Consider the following 23,458-nt stretch of genomic DNA (forward strand, 5'->3'; position numbering starts at 1 on the left):
ATTTCAAACTTTCTATGTCATAATTTAGATTTTTTTTAATCTTATAATGACAGTATGTCATAATTTTGGATTTTTGTCATAATTTCACATTTTTATGTCATAATTTAGATTTTTTTAAATCTTATAATGACAGTATGTCATAATTTTGGATTTTTGTCATAATTTCACATTTTTATGTCATCATTTAGATTTTTTTTTTATCTCATAATGACAGTATGTCATAATTTTGGATTTTTGTCATAATTTCTAATTTTTATGTCATCATTTTGTCTTTTTATCTCATAATTATTACTTAGCATTTCATAATTTTGGATTTTTGTTATAATTTCTAATTTTTATGTCATATTTTTTTTTCTTTTTATCTCATAATTATTACTTAGTATTTCATAATTTCAAACTTTCTATGTCATAATTTAGATTTTTTTTTAATCTCATAATGACAGTATGTCATAATTTTGGATTTTTGCCATAATTTCTCATTTTTATGTCATAATTTTGGCTTTTTTTCAATTATGATTTACAAAAGCAGGAATTTTTTCTTATGTGGCAGAAATGTGCTTCCATAGGGGCTGCTGTAGGAGTTTGTAGTTTAAATTTTTTGCCCAACATAACCGAGAAACAGAGAAATAAAATGTTATTGCTAAAACTGTTAATGTAAATGCATGTATCAAATAATCAGTGTGTTCAAAAGCAGCAAAAATGTGAACTAACCTAGCCCACCGTCTGCGCCGCACAAAATCCTTCATTGTCTTATAACCGTGAAAGGTCCTGTATGAGCATAAAACATATAAAAATGAGTTTGAAATAGAAATGTCTAGCTACTGTTCATTAGTATGTCAAAAGTCAACATACACAGGGAAATCTGCAGCATACTGCCAGCCCTCTTTATCTGTCCCTCCCGAGACACTGTAGTCTACGGCCCAATCAGAGACCTGTGAGCACGAGATGTAGATATCACAGACAATAAATCTAAATAATATTCTAAATGGCAAGACACAAAAGTACACTGCACTATAAATACTACGGATGCAGAACACAATCTTCTAAGAGAAGAAGCAGCAGGACATGATCTCATAGTGTGGTTTTGTACCCATGTCCACTGCAGTGAGGGAGGGCTGGTGTTGTCTTTAGTGCACTCTCTCAGACCCGAAGCATCGCTCCACATATAACGATCTGTTGGAAGACCCCTGAGGAAGAGAGCAGACACAGAGCGTTTGCCGAAGCCACATTAAACAACCTCACAGCGCTTAAATGAAATGACACTCACTTGTCTGTGTATCCTGCCATTGGGTTCCAGCGCTGGTTCTCATAGATGTACACATTTCTCACATCACTTATTTCATTTCCTGAAATTGGACAGATTCAAACATCAGGCAGAAGCAACTGTTCTTAGAAATAAAGACTTTAAATACTGATCTTGAATGAAAGCATATTTGAAATGAAAATACAATTGGGAAAAAAAGAAAACACTGGTTCACATTCACCAACAAATTTGTGCATGAAATCTGTGTTCAAATATTTTCATAATTTTTTATTTCAGCATTATTTCAATTAACAAAATAATGTCAAATACAGATTTTCATTGGTTCTCACACATCAATCAAACATGCTTGATGTGCGAGTTGATGGACGTTTGTCAATAAAAGCCTAAGTTAAATCTGTTCTGTGTATAAAGCGATCAAGTCTCTACAAATAATTTGGACTAAACCACTCAGCTCATATGGATTAGTTTTGCGAACTCTTTATGAACTTTTTGAGGCATCAAAGTGTCAGTTGCGTAGCTGTCTATGGAGGGACAGAAATTACTCAGATTTCATAAAAAATGTCTTAATTTGTGTTCCAAAGATGAACAAAAGACTTTTGTTTGGAATGACATGAGGGTGAGTAAATTATGATTTTTGGGTGAACTAAGCCTTTAACCCTCTGGAGTCTGAGGCTGATTTGGGGCCTGGAGAAGTTTTGACATGCCCTGACATTTGTGCTTTTTTCAGTTGTTCATAAACATATTAATGGAAAAAGTGTCTTTGCACTGTATTCAGCACAAACTAGGCAACAATAATATGTGAGGAACATGTATGTACATGTTTGTGTTTTTGAAGGAATAACGTTTATGCGTATATGCAAAAATATATATATTAAATCTGTGTTCACAAGACTTCTGGGTATTGGAGGTTGTAGACTAGAGTTTTTGCTTTAGAATGATGTAAAAATTATCCTACCTACTCTTTCATGTAAAACAATAGAGAGATTTAAATTTAAAACATCTTTGGTCAAGACAGGGTTTATGCAGGTTTCAGTAAGTCAAATTTAAGACCTTTTTAAGACATTTTAAGACCATAAAGATTGAAATTTAAGACCTACACGACGCATTACCAAAAAATATTCAAATCAAAGAAATTCTGAAAAAATCATTTTATTTCAATGAATTCAGTCATTGAAAAAGCATTAATTTAATTTACAGATAAAGCAATCACATTAGTAACCTTCCACACACATCAATGTGCCAAATGCCCAAAACCTTAGGCCCAAAATGAAAATAGGCTAAAACAAACTTGCCCTCAAATAGAATAGATTTCATCTCATATTTATTTACATTACAAAACAGCATATTAATAGCCTAATAAAGATTGAACAGGCTACTCCAACCCATGTAACAACCAATGTAGCACGCACGCACACACACTCACACCAGATAATCCATTTTAGATAGATAGATACTTACCTCGGGATAATTAGAGTATCTATCTAAAATGGATTATCTGATATATGTGTGTGTGTGTGTGTGTGTGTGTGTCCCGCACTGTCCCATGAACTGTGAGCCCAGGTACCTCGACTTAACAATTCCATTGTTCCAGAACAATGGCCTGGTGGTCTGATTTTGGCTTTCATTGAACGTTACGACATACGGCCCGGTAAGAGTACGAATCAATTCCCTCTTTATAAACTCCCCCAATCCAAATCTCGCCATAAGCGATCTTGTTGGGCCCGCAAGAGAATGGCTTCGCGATTACTGAATCAGGGAACATCACTTGGAAGAGATCGCTAATCTCACTGTTGCTATTAAATGAGTAACGTTAGTGTTTGTTTAGTCACCGTGTGTAGTATACAAATCACCTCGGCTTTCGATGTGTCAGTCGCTCCAAAAGTACCCCGAAGGTTGTTCGACGGAGCTGTGATGATATTGCGCTGGAGACCGGAGGAACCAGGCATTGAGGAGGACGACGGCAGTGGTGAGGCTAATTGGCCGAGTCCGCTGAAGGGATTTTGTGGCTAGCTTGTGTTTCTCCGCTCTGGCGTGTGACTCCAGCGCCTTTACACCGCTTCACACCCAGACTCTCTAATTGATTTTTTTATTTTTTTTTGCAAAGTTTGCAGTGAGCCTCGTACCTGGAGCTGGGTATCGCTTGTAACCAACAGCAGAAATCGCTGTGATCTAGCCATGTCTCGTTGAAAGTACACTTTCCCATTTTCCACACGTAGCCGAACGTTAACAAACTCTGAGGAGACGCAGATGTATTTCGCGGGCAGGTATTGCATTTATCACGGGATTTGTAGTTTTATCACCGCGTATATACCAACACCAATATACCCCAGAAAGAACTACGACTCGCTACTTTTTTGCTACTTTGTAATAACTTTCAGCAGGTAGCGTTTCTGGAAATAGATAAAAAAATTTAAGACCTGACTAAATGAAATTTAAGACCTCGGATGAAAATCTGCCCGTTTTTAAGACTTTTTAAGGCCTTAAATTTAAAGTTCAGAATTTTAGACTTTTTAAGACTTTTTAAGACCCCGCGGAAACCCTGCAAGAAACACAGTATGCGTGGAGGCGTGAATCATCATGAATAATGGGTGATTCTCACCTGAGAAGACAAAAGAATCGCATAATGAGTTGTAATGACCTGCATAAATAATGAGCTCTTTCAGTCAGGTAGGCTGTGAAAAAACCCTCTGTGATCATGTCTCAAGCTCATCGTGGTGTATATCAAACATACAGAAAAAGCAGCAATACTGTGAAATATTATTACAATTTAAAATAATGGTATTCTATTATATGCGTTAAAATATATTGTATTTCTGTGATGCAAAGTGTCTGAACAGTTATGTTACCTCTATGGCATTTCATATAGGCTTTTTAAATGCATGCACATTTCGAGAAATATTGATGGATTCTCATATGTTTATGTCAATTTTCTATACAGAGGAGTAATATTTATTTAATATTTATTGTCATCACTGTGAACGTTGGATACTTTGTTTTCAATTCATACTTGCAGCCGGAGGGCGCTCTGTACACCTTTAGTCCACAAATTCATCTAAAGAAGAACAACCATGTGACTCTCCAGGAACTAACAGAGGCCAGAGATCGCTTTAACATACAGAAAAACACTCTTCAAGAACAAATTCAAGTGTGTATGCAAGAGTTGTGAGTTAGGCAGATATTTTTTGAGAAGTTATCCAGTGCAAATAAATACAAGTAGTTAGTGAATGTGGACCCAATGTTTAGGGAAGGTTAAAGATGATTAGGAAGATCAGTGACTGTGTTTTGAATATAAAACTAGCATACTGCTGTTCACTGTGCAGCATATACTGAATATCCCATCCTGATGCAAGGTTCATTTTAGACCAGCAAGATCTACATCCTGGTCCAGGCTGGTTTATGCTGGTTCGGTCTAAATGATGGACCAGCATAGTGATGCTGTTCACCAGCAAAACAGTGTCTTTCTGGTTAAGCTGGTTGACAAAGAAGGATTTGCTGGTGAAGCCTCATGGGAACATCAGCACACCAGTATCCAAAACACAGCAATATGCACACCCAGCTAACAGGGAATGTTCTCTGAATGTTGACTAACATTCTGGCAAAGTTATGTAAGTACCGTTACTAGAATGTTTGTTCAAAGCAATCTTGTCTTTAATAATGTTCCCAAAACACTAGAACAAGAACATCGATTGTTATACATTATTCATGGAACGTTTTTTCCTGAAGCAAAATGGAATGTTCCCTTTACATTCACATAAACAAGAAAAACATTCAGTGAACAATCAAAAATATCATTCATATAACTTAATGGGAACGTTAGCAAAACATTCTTAGAACATATATTTGTTAGCTGGGCATCAAAACTTGATGTAGGTTAGTGAGAGAGATAGGGTTAGCCGAATGCAGGGTGCGTGTTTACCCTGAGCCGATGGTCCCTTGCCGCCCCCTGTGTAGACCCAGGCTGTGTGATCGTGACCAATGCCCCACACCACACCCAGACTGTTAGACTCCACACACAGCAGATGAGCAGGAACCTGACGCCAGAACCTGAGCCCACAGCAGGTACGCGTACAGACACACAGTCACGGACACTCATGAAGCATGTCAAGCCCAACAATAGACACACATTACAATGACAAACACATATTCACACACACACACACACACACACACGTTCCAGACGAAACCAAATCAAACGCATCAAACAGTTGTGTGGCATGCAAGCCTGACTTTATGCAAACTTAAATTATGAAACTCCAGCTCAAAACCTAGTGAGCTGCCTATCTGGACCATTTTAAACACTTATAATGCAGAGGCCATTTCAAAAGGCAGACAGTAATTAAGCAGCTTTATAAGCAGTGTTTGGCAGGAACTAACTAAAAGTAGCTGTTTTTCAAATACTGCAACTTTGCAGTGTCCTTACAAAAAATTTGCTTCTTTTAAACTAAAATAAGAGAGTATACATTGAGTTTTTTTTTGTTTTTTGTAATTATCAGAGATGTAGGCCCTACTTAAAATTATAATTGGCTTATACTGACATCTATGCAGCAAAATCCGAGTATATTTGGCTTATACTTTTACTTAATAATAAAAAAAGTATAATAAGTATACTTGGTATATCTAGGTATATCTAAGTATACTTGGCTTTTACATGAGTTTACTTCTTTAAAGGGATAGTTCGCCCAAAAATGAAATTTTGATGTTTATCTGCTTACCCCCAGGGCATCCAAGATGTAGGTGACTTTGTTTCTTCAGTAGAACACAAATGATGATTTTTAACTCCAACCGTTGCCGTCTGTCAGTCGTATAATTCATGTCAATGGGAACTCCATCTATAAGAGTAAAAAAAAAAACATGCACAGACAAATCCAAATTAAACCCTGCGGCTCATGACGACACATTGATGTCCTAAGACATGAAACAATCGGTTTGTGCGAGAAACCGAACAGTATTTATATCATTTTTTACCTCTAATACACCACGGAAGTGATCGCTCGCACTCATTGACATATACATGCGAGAGATCACTTCCGGCATCAGAGCGCATTTTCAGATCTCACACACCAGATGCTCAAGGCAGTTGGACATAGTGGTGTTTTAGAGGTAAAAAATTATATAAATACTGTTCGGTTTCTCGCACAAACCGATCGTTTCGTGTCTTAGGACATCAGTGTGTTGTCACGAGCCACAGGGTTTAATTTGGATTTGTCTGTACATGTTTTTTTTTTACTCTTATAGATGGAGTTCCCATTGACATGCATTATTTGACTGACAGACGGCAACGGTTGGAGTTAAAAATCATCATTTGTGTTCTACTGAAGAAACAAAGTCACCTACATCTTGGATGCCCTGGGGGTAAGCAGATAAACATCAAATTTTAATTTTTGGGCGAACTATCCCTTGAATAAATTAGCTCAATAAATACACTTTTTACACATATTGGCTTCTTTGAAATAGTACTCAAGCATTTTATAAACTATGTTATAAACTTACATGTTCAAGTTTATAGTAAGATGTCAGCTATGGGGTGGAATAGAGTAACATACATAACACATAATATGTAATACATGAATCACTGGCATAAATCCACTAGTAGTGTATGTAGGAGTCTACTTAAAGTACAGTTTATGGTATGTTTCAAGAATAAAAAATGAATATACTTGCATTTTAAAACATATTTAAATAGTACTAAGAGAATATTTTCAAGAAGTATCCCAGCTAATAGGGAATGTTATCAAAATGTTCTGACAAGGTTATGAATAAATAAAAATCAACTATTTAATTTCAATTAATTAATAAAAACATTCATAAAATGAACTATTGTTCCCAATATTTGTGTGCTGGAGTATTGTGATGTCAGCTTAGCAACATCCTAATGCCAAACTCTATTGAAGTCAATTGTGAGTTGAGTCTCCTGTGTGCTTTGCTTGAGGAGTGTTATTTGTGAAGGTGCTGTCGATGTCGACAGCAGAGAGTAAAGCAGTTCACTAGGTTTAGAACAGAGTTACAGTGAGAGAAAAAGACAGACAGACAGACATGGGGAGGTTCTTACATGTGATCGCAGGGTAAGTACTGCGCCGGCGCCTCCAAGGTGGGTGACGGCTCATGCACCATGACGTCACCTTTACATGTCACAGCCCACAGTGCCTGTTTGGACGGATGCTCTCCAAGACCCCTCGACTCACAACACGACTCGCTCAACAAAGACAGCTGCAAAGATCACAGAAACATCTTGAAATCTCATTCTCCTTCTGTAATGCAAAAAAAGATTTTGGGTACCACTTTACATTAAGGTTCCCTTTGTAAAGGATTTATAAAGGTGTTTGTTAATGAATAATAACTTATTTACAAATGCATTATAAATCATTAATGAGCAGTTATAACTGCATGAATAAAAAGGGCGACTTTAATGCAATGCCTTACTGTTTTTAACTCACATGTTATAAATGCTTAATAAATGTATTTATTCACATTTAACTTTTAAAATAACATAATAGAGGCACTTTATTGATGATTATGCAAATTCGGGATCATGGCTTGTAAGTATGTATGCATTTTGAACCTTTTGTGTATTTTATATCACATAGAGATCTTTTTTATACAAATGTGCTGTTCATAAGGGCTTTTTACCCAAGTACTGAAGTCATGATGTGACGGAGTTGCCAGTAAGATGGGGCTTCTCTGTTTGGTCCTCTCTGGTGTGTAAACAGCCATAGTGTAAAGAGAGTCCCTGAGCACGGGCACCAGGGCCGTCACCTCCTTTATCGCAGCATACAGATACTGACACACGCATCAGGAGAATGATGGAATTAAATTACTGACATTGATACAGTCTGATAACTTCAATGACATCTTGATTCATTCCTTCATTTGTAATGACATTCATTGAAAGTGTCCACAAACTGTCATAATTTAGCTTTTGAACTCCTCTTTTAAAAATATAGTCAGCATGTGTCTGTTGATATACTACACACCCTTGTGAAAAATAAGTGCACTTAATTGTATTGAGTGTGCACATGTAGTGTACTTAAAATCTTTAATGTTTAATTAAAAAAACTGTACTAATATAAACAATATATTAGTGCACTGCAAGAGAACACACATTTGTGACTGTTTCTTAACACACTTAAAGGGATAGTTCACCCAAAATTGAAAATTTGCTGTTAATTTACTCACCCTCAGGCTATCCGAAGATGAAGGTGTCTTTTTTTCTTCAGTAGAAGAAGAAGAAGATTTTTAGCTGAAACCGTGGTCCTCTGTGATTCATATAATGGAAGTCAATGGGTGCCGTCACTTTGAGATTCAAAAACACATATGCAGATAAAACAAAATTAATACCTGTGGCTCCTGATGATACATTGAGGTCTTAAGAAGCGACATGATCTGTCTGTTCAAGAAACTGAACATTATTTACAACATTATTACCTGTAATCCAATGTAATTGTATTGTTCATCAAAATCATACTTACTAGTGCTTACTCTGGATGCCACAACCTATATACAGTACCACTCAAAAGTTTGGAAACATTACTATTTTTAATGTTTTCGAAAGAAGTCTCTTCTACTCATCAAGGCTGCATTTATTTGATCAAAAACACAGAAAAAAACAGTAATATTGTGAAATATTATTACAATTTAAAATAATGGTTTTCTATTTTAATATACTTTAAAATATAATTTATGTCTGTGATCAAAGCTGAATTTTCAGCATCATTACTCAAGTCTTCAGTGTCACATGATCCTTCAGAAATCATTCTAATATGCTGATTTATTTTGTGCTGCTTAATATTTTTTTATAACGTGATACTTTTTTCCAGGATTCTTTGATGAATAAAAAGTAAAAAAAAGCAGCATTTATTTAAATTAAATCTTTTGTAACAATATACACTACCGTTTTTTTTTTCCTTTCTTTTTTTTTGGAAGAAATTAATACTTTTTTTCAGCAAGGATGAGTTAAATTGATAAAAAGTGATAGTAAAGATTTATATTGTTAGAAAATATTTCTATTTTGAATAAATGCTGTTCTTTTTAACCTTTTATTCATCAATGAATCCTGAAAAAAGTATCACAGTTTCCAAAAAATATTAAGCAACACAACTGTTTTCAACTTTGATAATAACTGATTATGTGACACAAAAGACTGGAGTAATGGCTGATAAAAATTCAGATTTGCATTACAGAAAAAAATATATATTTTAAAGTATATTAAAATAGAAACCATTATTTTAAATTGTAATAATATTTCACAATATTACTGTTTTTTTCTGTATTTTTGATCAAATAAATGCAGGCTTGATGAGCATAAGAGACTTCTTTCAAACATATTCAAAATAGTAATGTTTCCAAACTTTTGAATGGTAGTGTATGCGTGATCTCAATAGGGAATATTGACTTTTCACAGATTCTCAATGTTTGAGCTCCAGCGAATATATAATTCTGTGACAGGAAGCTCACGCTCCAGACTGTCGTGAACGCACTCCGGACCGTTTGCTGAGGCTGTGGATTACAGGTAATAATGTTGTAAATAATGTTCAGTTTCTTGAACAGACAGATTGTATCGCTTCTTAAGACCTCAATGTATCATCAGGAGCCGCAGGTATTCATTTTGTTTTATCTGCATATGTTTTTTTGAATCTCAAAGTGACGGCACCCATTGACTTCCATTATATGAATCACAGAGGACCACATTTTCAGCTAAAAATCTTCTTTAATTGTTCTACTGAAGAAAAAAAAGTCATCAACTTCCTATAGCCTGAGGGTGAGTAAATTAACAGCAATTTTTCATTTTTGTGTGAACTATCCCTTTAAGTAGACTTTAAAAAAGTGCACTTTGTAATAAGGGCACTCTGCTCACACTTTGTTACCTTCTTCTCCAGGCCGTGAGTGTAGTAGAGGTAAAGTATGTCTCCTGTCTGAGCTCCGGCACCGGTGACCTGCTCCAGCGTCACGCTGACATCCTCCCACTGATGTGGCGGCCAGTCCCTCCACCAACACATACGACCTTTCGTCACACGCACAGACTGACAAACAAATAAACAAACACACACACAGCAGTGTTTTACATCATAATTTGAGATCTCCCATTGTCTATTCCTCTCGTGTGACGCTCACAGTGCAGGTACCTTCTCTTTGGGGGCGTCTTGTTGGCCTCGTTTTGTGTCTACAGCACCGAGGGCAGGTGTGATGGGTGGAGAGAGAGGCCCGGTATCTGAGACAGAAGAGACTTGTTTCAACAAAACACTACACAGAAAAGGTATCACTTATTTTATATCACCAACCTCCATGTCCATTTCTTTATGATATAACTGAGGGAGTGACCCTCAGTCACTCCGTTTCACCCTGTTTACACTTACACTGCCATTCAAAAGTTTGAGGTCATAAGATTACTGAATGTTTTTGAAAGTCTCTTATTGATCAAAAATACAGTAATACTGTGAAATATTGTTACCATTTAAAATCATCGTATTCTACTTTAATATATTGTAAAATATAATTTATTCCTTTGATCAAAAGCTGAATTTTCAGCATCATTACTCCAGTCTTCAGTGTCACATGATCCTTCAGAAATCATTGTAACATAATGATTTAATGCTCAAGAAACATTTATTATTATTATTATTATTATTATCAATGTTGAAAACAGTTGCGCTGCTTAATATTTCTGTGTAAACCATGATACTTTTTTTCAGGATACTTTGATGAATAGAAAGTGAAAATGAACGGCATTTACATGAAAACTGGAAATCTTTTCTAAGATTATAAATGTCTTTACTGTCACTTTTGATCAATGTAATGCATTTAATGCTGAATAAAATAAATAATTTCTTTAAAAAATGTCGAACGGTGATGTGTACGGCAGAGGATTAGGGCCAAGCAATAATAAAAAAATAAAACCATCTCGAGATTAAAGTTGTTAAATTTTGAGAAAAAACTTGTTAAATTTCGAGAAAAAAGCCGAAATAAAATGTTGAGAATAAACTCGTTAAAAAAACAAATTTGTTCTCGTAATTTAACAACTTTTTTCTGGTAATTTAATGACTTTATTCTCAACATTTTATTTAGACTTTTTTCTCGAAATTTAACAAGTTTTTTCTCATAATTTAATGAGTTTATTTTCAACATTTTATCTCGACTTTTTTCTCGTAATTTAACGACTTTTTTCTTGTAATTTAATGACTTTATTCTCAACATTTTGTCAACTTTTATTTCGAAATTTTAATGAGTTTTTTTCTCGTAATTTAATGAGTTTATTCTCAACATTTTATTTAGACTTTTTTCTCGAAATTTAACGAGTTTATTTTTCAACATTTTATCTCGACTTTTTTCTCGTAATTTAACGACTTTTTTCTCATAATTTAATGACTTTATTCTCAACATTTTATGTCAACTTTTTTTTCAAAATTTTAACGAGTTTTTTCTCGTAGTTTAATGAGTTTATTTTCAACATTTTATCTCAACTTTTTTCTCGTAAATTTAACGACTTTTTTCTCGTAATTTAATGAGTTTATTTTCAACATTTTATCTCGACTTTTTTCTCGTAATTTAACGACTTTTTTCTCGTAATTTATTCTCAACATTTTATTTAGACTTTTTTCTCTAAATTTAACGAGTTTTTTCTTGAAATTTAACAACTTTAATCTCGAGATGTTTTATTTTTTTATTATTGCTTGGCCCTTACCCTCTTCCGTAGATGTGCATTGTCCTTGTCAAGCTCAATATTTCAACCAACAGAATTAAAATCACAGAACATGTTTTTTTTTTTTTTTTTTATACAGATTTTACATGTACAACATATTGACCGTGAATGTTGTGCAGTGTCATGATTTTTACTAGTTAAGTTACTAATTACTAACCATTTCTGCAATGGCCTTAATCCCCAAAACATTATGAATATGAAATTAAGTCATTGAAATCAAATGTCAAAAGTCTTCCTTCTGCTGTATCTCACAAGTCTGTTTCATGTTTATATTCAAATGCGCCACATGATTGATTATGAGATTATGAGAGCCGTCATTAATGTCAAACCTAGTGTGACACGTTTTGATATTCTGACAAACCAGTTACACTTTACTTAAAGCCTTTATATATAAACGCATTATAAAAGTATTTTTATGCATTAATTATGCCTTGTAATGCACCTTATGCATCTCGTGAATAACTTCAGTTGAAAAGAAATTAAGGTTTTTGAGGAAAAAGGTTTTTCTCCATATAGTGGACTTCAATAGGCACCAACAGGTTGAAGGTCCAAATTGCAGTTTCAATGCAGCTTCAAAGGGCTCTACATGATCCCAGCCGAGGAATAAGGCTCTTTATTCTCAACATTTTATCTAGACTTTTTTTCGAAATTTAACACGTTTTTTCTCGTAATTTAACGAGTTTATTCTCAACATTTTATCTCGACTTTTTTCTTGAAATTTAATGTGCTTTTTCTCGTAATTTAATGAGTTTATTCTCAACATTTTATCTCGACTTTTTTCTCGAAATTTAATGTGTTTTTTCTCGTAATTTAACGAGTTTATTCTCAACATTTTATCTCGACTTTTTTCTTGAAATTTAATGTGCTTTTTCTCGTAATTTAATGAGTTTATTCTCAACATTTTATCTCGACTTTTTTCTCGAAATTTAACGACATTTTTCTCATAATTTAACGAATTTGTTCTCGTAATTTAATGAGTTTATTCTCAACATTTTATCTCAACATTTTTTTTGGAATTTTACCAGTTTTTTCTCGTAATTAATGACTTTATTCTCAACATTTTATTAGACTTTTTTCTCTAAATTTAACGAGTTTTTTCTCGAAATTCAACAACTTTAATCTCGAGATGTTTTATTTTTTTATTATTGCTTGGCCCTTACCCTCTTCCGTAGATGTGCATTGTCCTTGTCAAGCTCAATATTTCAACCAACAGAATTAAAATCACAGAACATGTTTTTTTTTTTTTTTTTTTTATACAGATTTTAAATGTACAACATATTGACCGTGAATGTTGTGCAGTGTCATGATTTTTACTAGTTACGTTACTAATTACTAACCATTTCTGCAATGGCCTTAATCCCCAAAACATTATGAATATGAAATTAAGTCATTGAAATCAAATGTCAAAAGTCTTCCTTCTGCTGTATCTCACAAGTCTGTTTCATGTTTATATTCAAATGTGCCACATGATTGATTATGAGATTATGAGAGCCGTCATTAATGTCAAACCTAGTGTGACACGTTTTGATATTCTGACAAACCAGTTACACTTTACTTAAAGCCTTTATATATAAACGCATTATAAAAGTATTTTTATGCATTAATTATGCCTTGTAATGCACCTTATGCATCTCGTGAATAACTTCAGTTGAAAAGAAATTAAGGTTTTTGAGGAAAAAGGTTTTTCTCCATATAGTGGACTTCAATAGGCACCAACAGGTTGAAGGTCCAAATTGCAGTTTCAATGCAGCTTCAAAGGGCTCTACATGATCCCAGCCGAGGAATAAGGCTCTTTATTCTCAACATTTTATCTAGACTTTTTTTTCGAAATTTAACACGTTTTTTCTCGTAATTTAACGAGTTTATTCTCAACATTTTATCTCGACTTTTTTCTTGAAATTTAATGTGTTTTTTCTCGTAATTTAACGAGTTTATTCTCAACATTTTATCTCGACTTTTTTTCGAAATTTAACACGTTTTTTCTCGTAATTTAACGAGTTTATTCTCAACATTTTATCTCGACTTTTTTCTTGAAATTTAATGTGTTTTTTCTCGTAATTTAATGAGTTTATTCTCAACATTTTATCTCAACTTTTTTCTCGAAATTTAACGACATTTTTCTCATAATTTAACGAATTTGTTCTCATAATTTAATGAGTTTATTCTCAACATTTTATCTCAACATTTTTTTGGGAATTTTACCATTTTTTTCTCTTAATTTAATGAGTTTATTCTCAACATTTTATCTCGACTTTTTTCTCGTAATTTAATGACTTTATTCTCAACATTTTATTTAGACTTTTTTCTCGTAATTTAACAAGTTTATTCTCAACATTTTATCTCGACTTTTTTCTCGAAATTTAACGACATTTTCTCATAATTTAACAAATTTGTTCTCGTAATTTAATGAGTTTATTCTCAACATTTTATCTCAACATTTTTTTTGGAATTTTACCAGTTTTTTTCTCGTAATTTAATGAGTTTATTCTCAACATTTTATCTCGACTTTTTTTTTTCGAAATTTAACACGTTTTTTCTCGTAATTTAACGAATTTATTCTCAACATTTTATCTCGACTTTTTTCTTGAAATTTAATCTGCTTTTTCTCGTAATTTAATGAGTTTATTCTCAACATTTTATCTCGACTTTTTTCTCGAAATTTAACGACATTTTTCTCATAATTTAACGAATTTGTTCTCGTAATTTAATGAGTTTATTCTCAACATTTTATCTCAACATTTTTTTTGGAATTTTACCAGTTTTTTCTCGTAATTTAATGACTTTATTCTCAACATTTTATTTCGACTTTTTTCTCGAAATTTAACGAGTTTTTTCTCGGAATTTAACGAGTTTATTCTCAACATTTTATTTAGACTTTTTTCTCTAAATTTAACGAGTTTTTTCTCGAAATTCAACAACTTTAATCTCGAGATGTTTTATTTTTTTATTATTGCTTGGCCCTTACCCTCTTCCGTAGATGTGCATTGTCCTTGTCAAGCTCAATATTTCAACCAACAGAATTAAAATCACAGAACATGTTTTTTTTTTTTTTTTTTATACAGATTTTAAATGTACAACATATTGACCGTGAATGTTGTGCAGTGTCATGATTTTTACTAGTTAAGTTACTAATTACTAACCATTTCTGCAATGGCCTTCATCCCCAAAACATTATGAATATGAAATTATGTAATTAAAATCAAATGTCAAAAGTCTTTCTTCTGCTGTATCTCACAAGTCTGTTTCATGTTTATATTCAAATGTGCCACATGATTGATTATGAGATTATGAGAGCCGTCATTAATGTCAAACCTAGTGTGACACGTTTTGATATTCTGACAAACCAGTTACACTTTACTTAAAGCCTTTATGTATAAACGCATTATAAAAGTATTTTAATGCATTAATTATGCCTTTTAATGCACCTTATGCATCTCGTGAATATCTTCAGTCGAAAAGAAATTAAGGTTTTTGAGGAAAACATTTCAGGATTTTTCTCCATATAGTGGACTTCATTGGGCACCAACAGGTTGAAGGTCCAAATTGCAATTTCAATGCAGCTTCAAAGGACTCTACATGATCCCAGCCGAGGAATAAGGCTCTTATCTATCAAAATGATTGGCCATTTTCTAAAAAAAATAAATAAAAATGTATATAATAGCGGTAGAGCGAGTTTTTCGCTCTACCACGATACTTCTGCCTACATCATGCGTGACCTTTCCAACGTGATTATGTATTGCGTGGCACATTGCAGAGCAAATGAGAGATGAGCATTTATTAAAAAGTATATAAATTAATTTTTTTTAGAAAATGACAAATGTTTCACTAGATAAGACCCTTATTCCTCGTCTGGTATTGTGTAGAGCCCTTTGAAGCTGCAATGAAACTGCAATTTGGACCTTCAACCCGTTGGTCCCCATTGAACTCCACTATAAGGAGAAAAATGGAATGGAATGTTTTCCTCAAAAACCTTAATTATACATTATACATTATAATACTTATCTATTCATTGTTACACTTTTAGAAAGTAGAATGCATTAAAACAACCAATTTCAAATGTAACAGGAATTCTCTAAATATTAATGCATTTTAAAATTATTTATGAAAAGATATAACACATTACATGAATACCTATAACACATTATACATAAAGGTCCTCAAATGAAGTGTTTGGAATGACATGAGGGTGAGTAAATGATGAACTATCCCTTTAACTGGGTTGCACCTGAGGTGTTAAACCAGTCGACATGTGAGCTGGAATGGATGTCACATCCTCCACCGGTTACCCAGGCCCAGGGCGGCGTTTCCTCCTGCACTACCGTGTTCTGCTGCAACTCGATGGGGTACGTGGCCACTGAGCTCCGAGCGCTGCTGGGAACAGAGCCCTTCATCTCCTCCAGGTCTACATTGCTCCATGGTGTGTCGCCACCATCAGATGGGCTACTCGGAAGTGTCGGGGTCAGGACAGAGGAATCGGACTCTTGGCCGGTCACCTGGTTTCCCTCAGGAACACTGGGGTGCACTGCAGAGGGCGGGTCGTGCATTGGAGCGGAGCGATCAGACACCAGCGCAGAGATAAAGCTGTCACTCGTGATCTTCGGGACACGTGGCTTCGGAATGTCCGTGTCATCACAGCTCAGAACGGAACCCTGGGAAGGAGCGGTGACCTCACCACCGAACACACTGGCATCACTGTGCACGGGGACACTGGGAAAGACACAGAGCCATTCAGAACACTGACAGGCACGGCGCCATCTGCTGGATGGACATGAAATATGAGGATCAGTCGGCACTAGAGTTGGCCAACAGCCCCATCAATAAAGCTCAAGTGTCCTTTCATCAACACCAAAACAGAAATGTGTTCCTTTTAACCCATATTATACTGGATATCATTTAGCATGAAATGAAATGAGCATTATTGCATGATCACTGAGGGTATAAACAAGAATGAGGCAGTCTGAGAAATACTGAATCTGTCATTTTATATTTGCATTGAGATATATAAATATCATCCACTGATATGCCAAAGCCTGACATATGAAATAATAGTCAGACTATTTTAATTTGGAAATTTTGGACCAAAATAAGTTTCCATATGCGTTTTATGTCATAATTGATACATCAGGCTTTTATGGCTCATATAGTATGATATACTATATGAGTAGTAGATACAGTTGCTGATATTTATATGCCTAAAGGTAATGTAATAGAATGTAAATCAATGAGATCTTTATAACAGTACAGCAGATTCTTACATAAAATGCATATTAATATCAGTTGTCACTCTATATCTCTCAATCTTAGTTAGATGACATTTAAATGCTTTGTTTTATGATCAAACATCTGTACTGTAGTTTTAGCAATACAGTGTTGATTAAGAGATGAACAGATAAATGTTCCTCGAAAGCCTCATATTTTATCATGATAATCAAGTAAACCTACGTTGCTTCAGTATAAAAGTTATTCTTGTCTACTTTATAAAAATCATTAAAGATATCACAGCAAAAAAGACATGATACTTTAGAATTATACTAAAAGGCCTTTTTGCAAAAAATATGAACTATCAATCAGACAACAGAAGGCATGTAGAAGATTGTGAGAAACAGGTTTTGATCATGATGGTAATTTTAAGGCCTATGAATTAAAGGATTAGTTCACTTCAGAATTAAAATTTTCTCACCCCCATGTCATCCAAGATGTTCATGTCTTTCTTTCTTCAGTCGAAAAGAAATTAAGGTTTTTGAGGAAAACATTTCGGGATTTTTCTCCAAATTGCAGTTTTAATGCAGCTTCAAAGGGCTCTACATGATCCCAGCCGAGGAATAAGGGTCTTATCTAGCGAAATGATCGCCCATTTAAAAAAATAAATAAAATAATATATATATATATATATATATATATATATATATATATATATATATATATATGTGATTTTCACCACAAATGCTCATCTTGCACTAGCTCTGCGATGCGTCATGCATTATGTAATCACATTGGAAAGGTCACACGTGACGTAGGCGGAAGTACCGATCCAGTGTCTACAAAGCGAACTTCCAAAGACTCAAAAGAATTTGAAGTTGGAGGAGAAAATGAGATGGATTTTTTCACACTACCGCTGTACTTCCGCCTATGTCACGCGTGACCTTTCCAACATGATTATGCAATGCGTGGCGCATCGCAGAGCAAATGCGAGATGAGCATTTATGGTTAAAATGTTTTTTTTTTTAGAAAATGACAAATTGTTTCGCTAGATAAGACCATTATTTCTCGACTGGGATCGTGTAGAGCCCTTTGAAGCTGTATTGAAGCTGCAATTTGAACCTTCAACCCGTTTGGTTCCCACTGAAGTCCACTATATGGAGAAAAATCCTGGAATGTTTTCCTCAAAAACCTTAATTTTTTTTTGACTGAAGAAAGAAAGACATGAACATCTTGGATGACATGGGGGTGAGTAAATTATCAGGAAATTTTAATTATGAAGTGAACTAAACCTTTAATGTCAAATATGAAACAGTAGGCTTTATAGTGTTAAAAAATAGAGTAAGATTGAACGTGCTAAGATGTTAAATGAAAATGCCCTAATATTTCAACTTTAAAGTCATAAATTCTGTTTTCCTGGTTTAACGAATCAAAGTCTTCCAAAGTCCCCTCTGGATCCTATTTAAGTAGGCCTTGTCAGGAATCACTGTTGTGTACAGTGTTTTTCAACTACCTGGAATGATTTGTGCCATCAAGCTGGGCTGACACTGCGACCCATGACCTTCCAGTGACCTCTGTGCCTGTCACGCCATGACGAAAATACACAGTCCGATCATCGCTCCCAACACCCCACACCTGTGTAACAGAAAAACATATCATATCTTACATATCTGTATACATCACATCAAATCACATCAACCACAGTCTCTTTTCTATGTTACATACCTTCTTCAAGCTGAGATATCAAAACATTTGTGACAAAATTACTCTCTTTGAGTAATTTCTCATGTATCCTAAACATTACAAGGCACTTCACACTGATTCACACCCTTAGATTAATCTTCTAGACCCAAAGCTTTTAAATGGTAGTGTACTGTATGTACATTAGAAATTCAGACAGGGTCTGACTGGATATTATGGATATTCTAAATATATGATCACAGAATGCTTGATTGACATATTACAATAATGATATATAGTAAACTCACTAACATCAATTACATCATAATGAAGTTGGCATCAGAAAATCATCATATTATGAGATGATCTTCTAATATTTTCTTTTTATGTGCTGACATAGTTCTCATAGACAGGATATTGTTTCTGATTAAGCTAAATTGAGGAACAGGATCAAATATGAGCGTCGCAGAAAAGCTGAACACACGGTCCAGGCGGTTAGTAATAAAATGTGAACTATGGAATGGTGGAGTGTGGCCAAACTCAAATTAGACACTCCCATATGGCTGTATGCGGATGAAAGAATTGGAGGTGTATATATATGGCTGGGCTGAGCTGCGGCAGGCAGTGGGCAACAGGAAAAGTCAGGCGTCAAGTTACAGAGAGAGATGCAGAGAGAAGGTTTGCATCGCTTGCAAACTCCACACTGAGACTCAGTGGCTCTGGTAATCAACACCCACAGACACCCAACTCCACCAGGCCTTACATGCCGGTCCTGGCGGGAAGGAGGAGCCAGTGTGAGCTAGAGAAGGTGATTGGACGATGGATGTTTGTGCGTATAAACATGGACAGTGAATACAGTCAGCCTGCTATGCCAGGTGCAAATATCGGTCTGAGGATCTAATGATGGTTAATCCTCAAAGCTTCATGTGAGAACAGGATTGTAATCAGAACTGTCTGCCCTCCCCCACCCCTAGCCCACAGCAGATGGGTGTCCCCCAAGGGCAAGTACTGGGACCCTTAGAGTTGTGCACATAGGAGAAAATGATTATTACAATATCACCAGATGAAATATGATATCAGCGACAGTGATTGAAGCATGCTGTGAGTGCAATGAACTTTATCCGGATTGATTCATCACTTGTTAGTAAAGTTTGCTAAGGCAAACATCACTATTATTATCGCTCATATTACGGTAAATGATTTAAACAAACCCAGAAGAATCAAAAATATCGAGTAGGTGGGCTCAGCTGCAGGACAACAAAAAACAGTGATGAAAAAATAAATGTGCACACTGAAAATAACTGCTCCAATTATTTATTCAATGCAACCCAGAACCTTTAGTACAAACCTGATTCCAAAAAAGTTGGGACACTGTACAAATTGTGAATAAAAAAGGAATGCAATTATTTACAAATCTCATAAATTTGAGATTACTGATTATTGAGAACTCATAAACAAAAAAGTTGGGACAGGTAGCAATAAGAGGCCGGAAAAGTTAAATGTACATATAAGGAACAGCTGGAGGACCAGTTTGCAACTTATTAGGTCAATTGGCAACATGATTGGGCATAAAAAGAGCCTCTCAGAGTGGCAGTGTCTCTCAGAAGTCAAGATGGGCAGAGGATCACCAATTCCCCCAATGCTGCGGCGAAAAATAGTGGAGCAATATCAGAAAGGAGTTATTCAGAGAAAAATTGCAAAGAGTTTGAAGATATCATCATCTACAGTGCATAATATGATCCAAAGATTCAGAGAATCTGGAACAATCTCTGTGCGTAAGGGTCAAGGCCGGAAAACCATACTAGATGATCTTCAGGCCCTTAGACGGCACTGCATCACATACAGGAATGCTACTGTAATGGAAATCACAACATGGGCTCAGGAATACTTGTCGGTGAACACAATCCACCGTGCCATTCGCTGTTGCCTGCTAAAACTCTATAGGTCAAAAAAGAAGCCATATCTAAACATGATCCAGAAGCGCAGGCGTTTTCTCTGGGCCAAGGCTCATTTAAAATGGACTGTGGCAAAGTGGAAAACTGTTCTGTGGTCAGACGAATCAAAATTTGAAGTTCTTTTTGGAAAACTGGGATGCCATGTCATCCGGACTAAAGAGCACAAGGACAACCCAAGTTGTTATCAGCGCTCAGTTCAGAAGCCTGCATCTCTGATGGTACGGGGTTGCATGAGTGCATGTGGCGTGGGCAGCTTACACATTGGGAAGGCACCATCAATGCTGAAAGGTATATCCAAGTTCTAGAACAACATATGCTCCCATCCAGATGTCGTCTCTTTCAGGGAAGACCTTGCATTTTCCAACATGACAATGCCAGACCACATACTGCATCAATTATAACGTCATGGCTGAGTAGAAGAAGGATCCGGATACTGAAATGGCCGGCCTGCAGTCCAGATCTTTCACCCATAGAAACATCATAAAGAGGAAGATGCGACAAAGAAGACCTAAGACAGTTGAGCAACTAGAAGCCTGTATTAGACAAGAATGGGACAACATTCCCATTCCTAAACTTGAGCAACTTGTCTCCTCAGTCCCCAGACGTTTGCAGACTGTTATAAAAAGAAGAGGGGATGCCACACAGTGGTAAACATGGCCTTGTCCCAAATTTTTTGAGATGTGTTGATGCCATGAAATTTAAAATCAACTTATTTTTCACTTAAAATGATACATTTTCTCAGTTTAAACATTTGATATGTCATCTATGTTGTATTCTGAATAAAATATTGAAATTTGAAACTTCCACATCATTGCATTCTGTTTTTATTCACAATTTGTACAGTGTCCCAACTTTTTTGGAATCGGGTTTGTATTAAATTGATCTTTCCGTGCACTTTTTGCACTACAGACAAGATGATACCTCAAATCATGCAGCTTGCTGAGATCACTTTTTTTTCTAGAGAGAGGGGGACAGGATTGGCAAAGGACCTCGAGAAGGGAATCAAACTCGGGTCGCTGCGAATGCATTTGTGCCATATGTCGGCGCTCTAACCACTAGGCTATCGGCGCCGACTAAGATCACTTTTCTTAGTGATCTGACTTTTGATTTTCACCTGGTGGACAGCTGAAATTCCCCATAGACCCATATTAACTCTTTCCCCGTTGCCAGCGACCGCCAGCGTTTTTGATCATTTTCACAAAAATTTCATGGCCCCCAAAATATTCTAAATATCTGAACATGTAATATATTAAAAGGAAGAGCACAGCCTCTGCTTTTAGACAAAAATCCTGTTTTATTCTAGCTTCATGCATTCTTTTTATCAACACTTAAATGTGGATAAGTTTCATTAAAAAAAGCAACATTTTGAACAAAAAGAAAATCATGTTTCCCTTTCGTGGGAACTATCGACGCTACGTCGAATGACGTGATGGGAACCCTCTGTGTTTTGTGTTCGTGAAGCACCTCTGTATCCAACCAATGAGAAAGACGTGACGTCAGAGGCGGGTGACGTCACGGATCAGGAAGCTATAAAGCATACCCGGAACAAAGCACGCTAGCTTCTGTTGTCTTCAGCAAGCGCTATCTGTATGTCTGTCTTATTTATTGTTGTATTGTCTATCATACAAACTGTGGTCTCTTCGTCCGAGGACAAGAGTTCCCAAGCACAAATAAGACACATATATATATATATAAAAATGGCGGAAAAGCAGCAGCAGTTCAAGAAGTGTGCTCCTCCTTGCCCGCATTTCATTGTGGAACGAGACACACACGAGATGTGCGTTAGATGCCTGGGGGTTGAGCATGCACAGGCGGCTCTCGAGGGAGCCATCTGTGTACACTGCGAGCGGCTCACCCTCAGAGTGCTGCGATCGCGCCGGGCGCTCTTTGAGGAGGGCGCCGGGGCGAGTGTTCCCCGCGGGTCTGGTCCCGCTGCTGCTGAGGCACAGCGAAGGCTGCACTCGTGGGGTTCACAGATGGATCTAGCAGAGGGGGAAGAGACGGGCGCTGCCCTATCGCTTCCCTTACCTGCTAGACCCAGTGTCTCTCCTTTAGTGGCGGAAGCACGCGTAGCGGTTTCTTCCCCCCGAAGGGAGACACCGATGCTCAACATATCTTTCTCCGAGGAGGTTGATGTGGAGAGCGTCGATGAGGAACCGCCAGCCTCATCCCCTGCATATGAGGAGCTTTTGGAGGTGGTGACCAGGGCAGTAGAAAAGTTAAATATCGACTGGCCCGCAGAGAGACCTGATAGTAAACCAAAAAGCAAGCTAGACGAGAGGTTTCTCCCTGCACGGTCACTACCCCAGCGTCGGGGTCTGCCGTTTTTTCCCGACCTCCACACCGAGGTGTCGAGGTCGTGGAAGAGACCGGTTCAGTATCGGCTATACAGTCCACAGACATCATTGTATAGTAATATTGTTGGCCTAAAACATCATGGCTATGGGGCGATGCCTCGGATCGAAGAGACGCTTGCGAGCCATCTCTCGCCCGAGTCGGCATCGTCCCTCAAGACCCCGACATTGCCCACCAAGCCCCTAAAGACAACTTCCAGCTTGGTGGGCAAGGCTTATTCGGCAGCAGGTCAGGCGGCTGCATGCCTTCATACCATGTCAATCTTACAGGCATATCAAGCCGATCTGCTGGGGGAAATTGATGAGAGTGGGG

The 23,458-nt window shown here is 36.2% G+C and overlaps 1 protein-coding gene across 4 annotated transcripts in view; it reads right to left on the reverse strand.

Moving 5' to 3' along the window:
• tecpr1b (tectonin beta-propeller repeat containing 1b) overlaps nt 1–23,458 on the reverse strand; it is a 53,868-nt gene that overhangs the window by 10,530 nt on the left and 19,880 nt on the right. For all 4 annotated transcript variants that reach the window (XR_007184495.1, XR_007184494.1, XR_007184496.1 and 1 more), the window contains exons 9-19: nt 18,670–18,791; nt 16,183–16,664; nt 10,384–10,469; nt 10,126–10,281; nt 7,892–8,041; nt 7,314–7,471; nt 5,181–5,308; nt 1,268–1,346; nt 1,091–1,187; nt 853–932; nt 712–768 (exon numbers count right to left, since the gene is read on the reverse strand). Coding sequence is in view for 1 of the 4 variants with exons in the window: in XM_048187061.1 (XP_048043018.1) it covers nt 712–768; nt 853–932; nt 1,091–1,187; nt 1,268–1,346; nt 5,181–5,308; nt 7,314–7,471; nt 7,892–8,041; nt 10,126–10,281; nt 10,384–10,469; nt 16,183–16,664; nt 18,670–18,791 (1,595 nt within the window). In the remaining 3 variants the exon portion in view is untranslated. The remainder of the gene's footprint in view (nt 1–711; nt 769–852; nt 933–1,090; nt 1,188–1,267; nt 1,347–5,180; nt 5,309–7,313; nt 7,472–7,891; nt 8,042–10,125; nt 10,282–10,383; nt 10,470–16,182; nt 16,665–18,669; nt 18,792–23,458) is intronic.

The sequence above is a fragment of the Megalobrama amblycephala genome, linkage group LG1 (assembly GCF_018812025.1).
Source record: "Megalobrama amblycephala isolate DHTTF-2021 linkage group LG1, ASM1881202v1, whole genome shotgun sequence".
NCBI lineage: Eukaryota > Metazoa > Chordata > Actinopteri > Cypriniformes > Xenocyprididae > Megalobrama > Megalobrama amblycephala.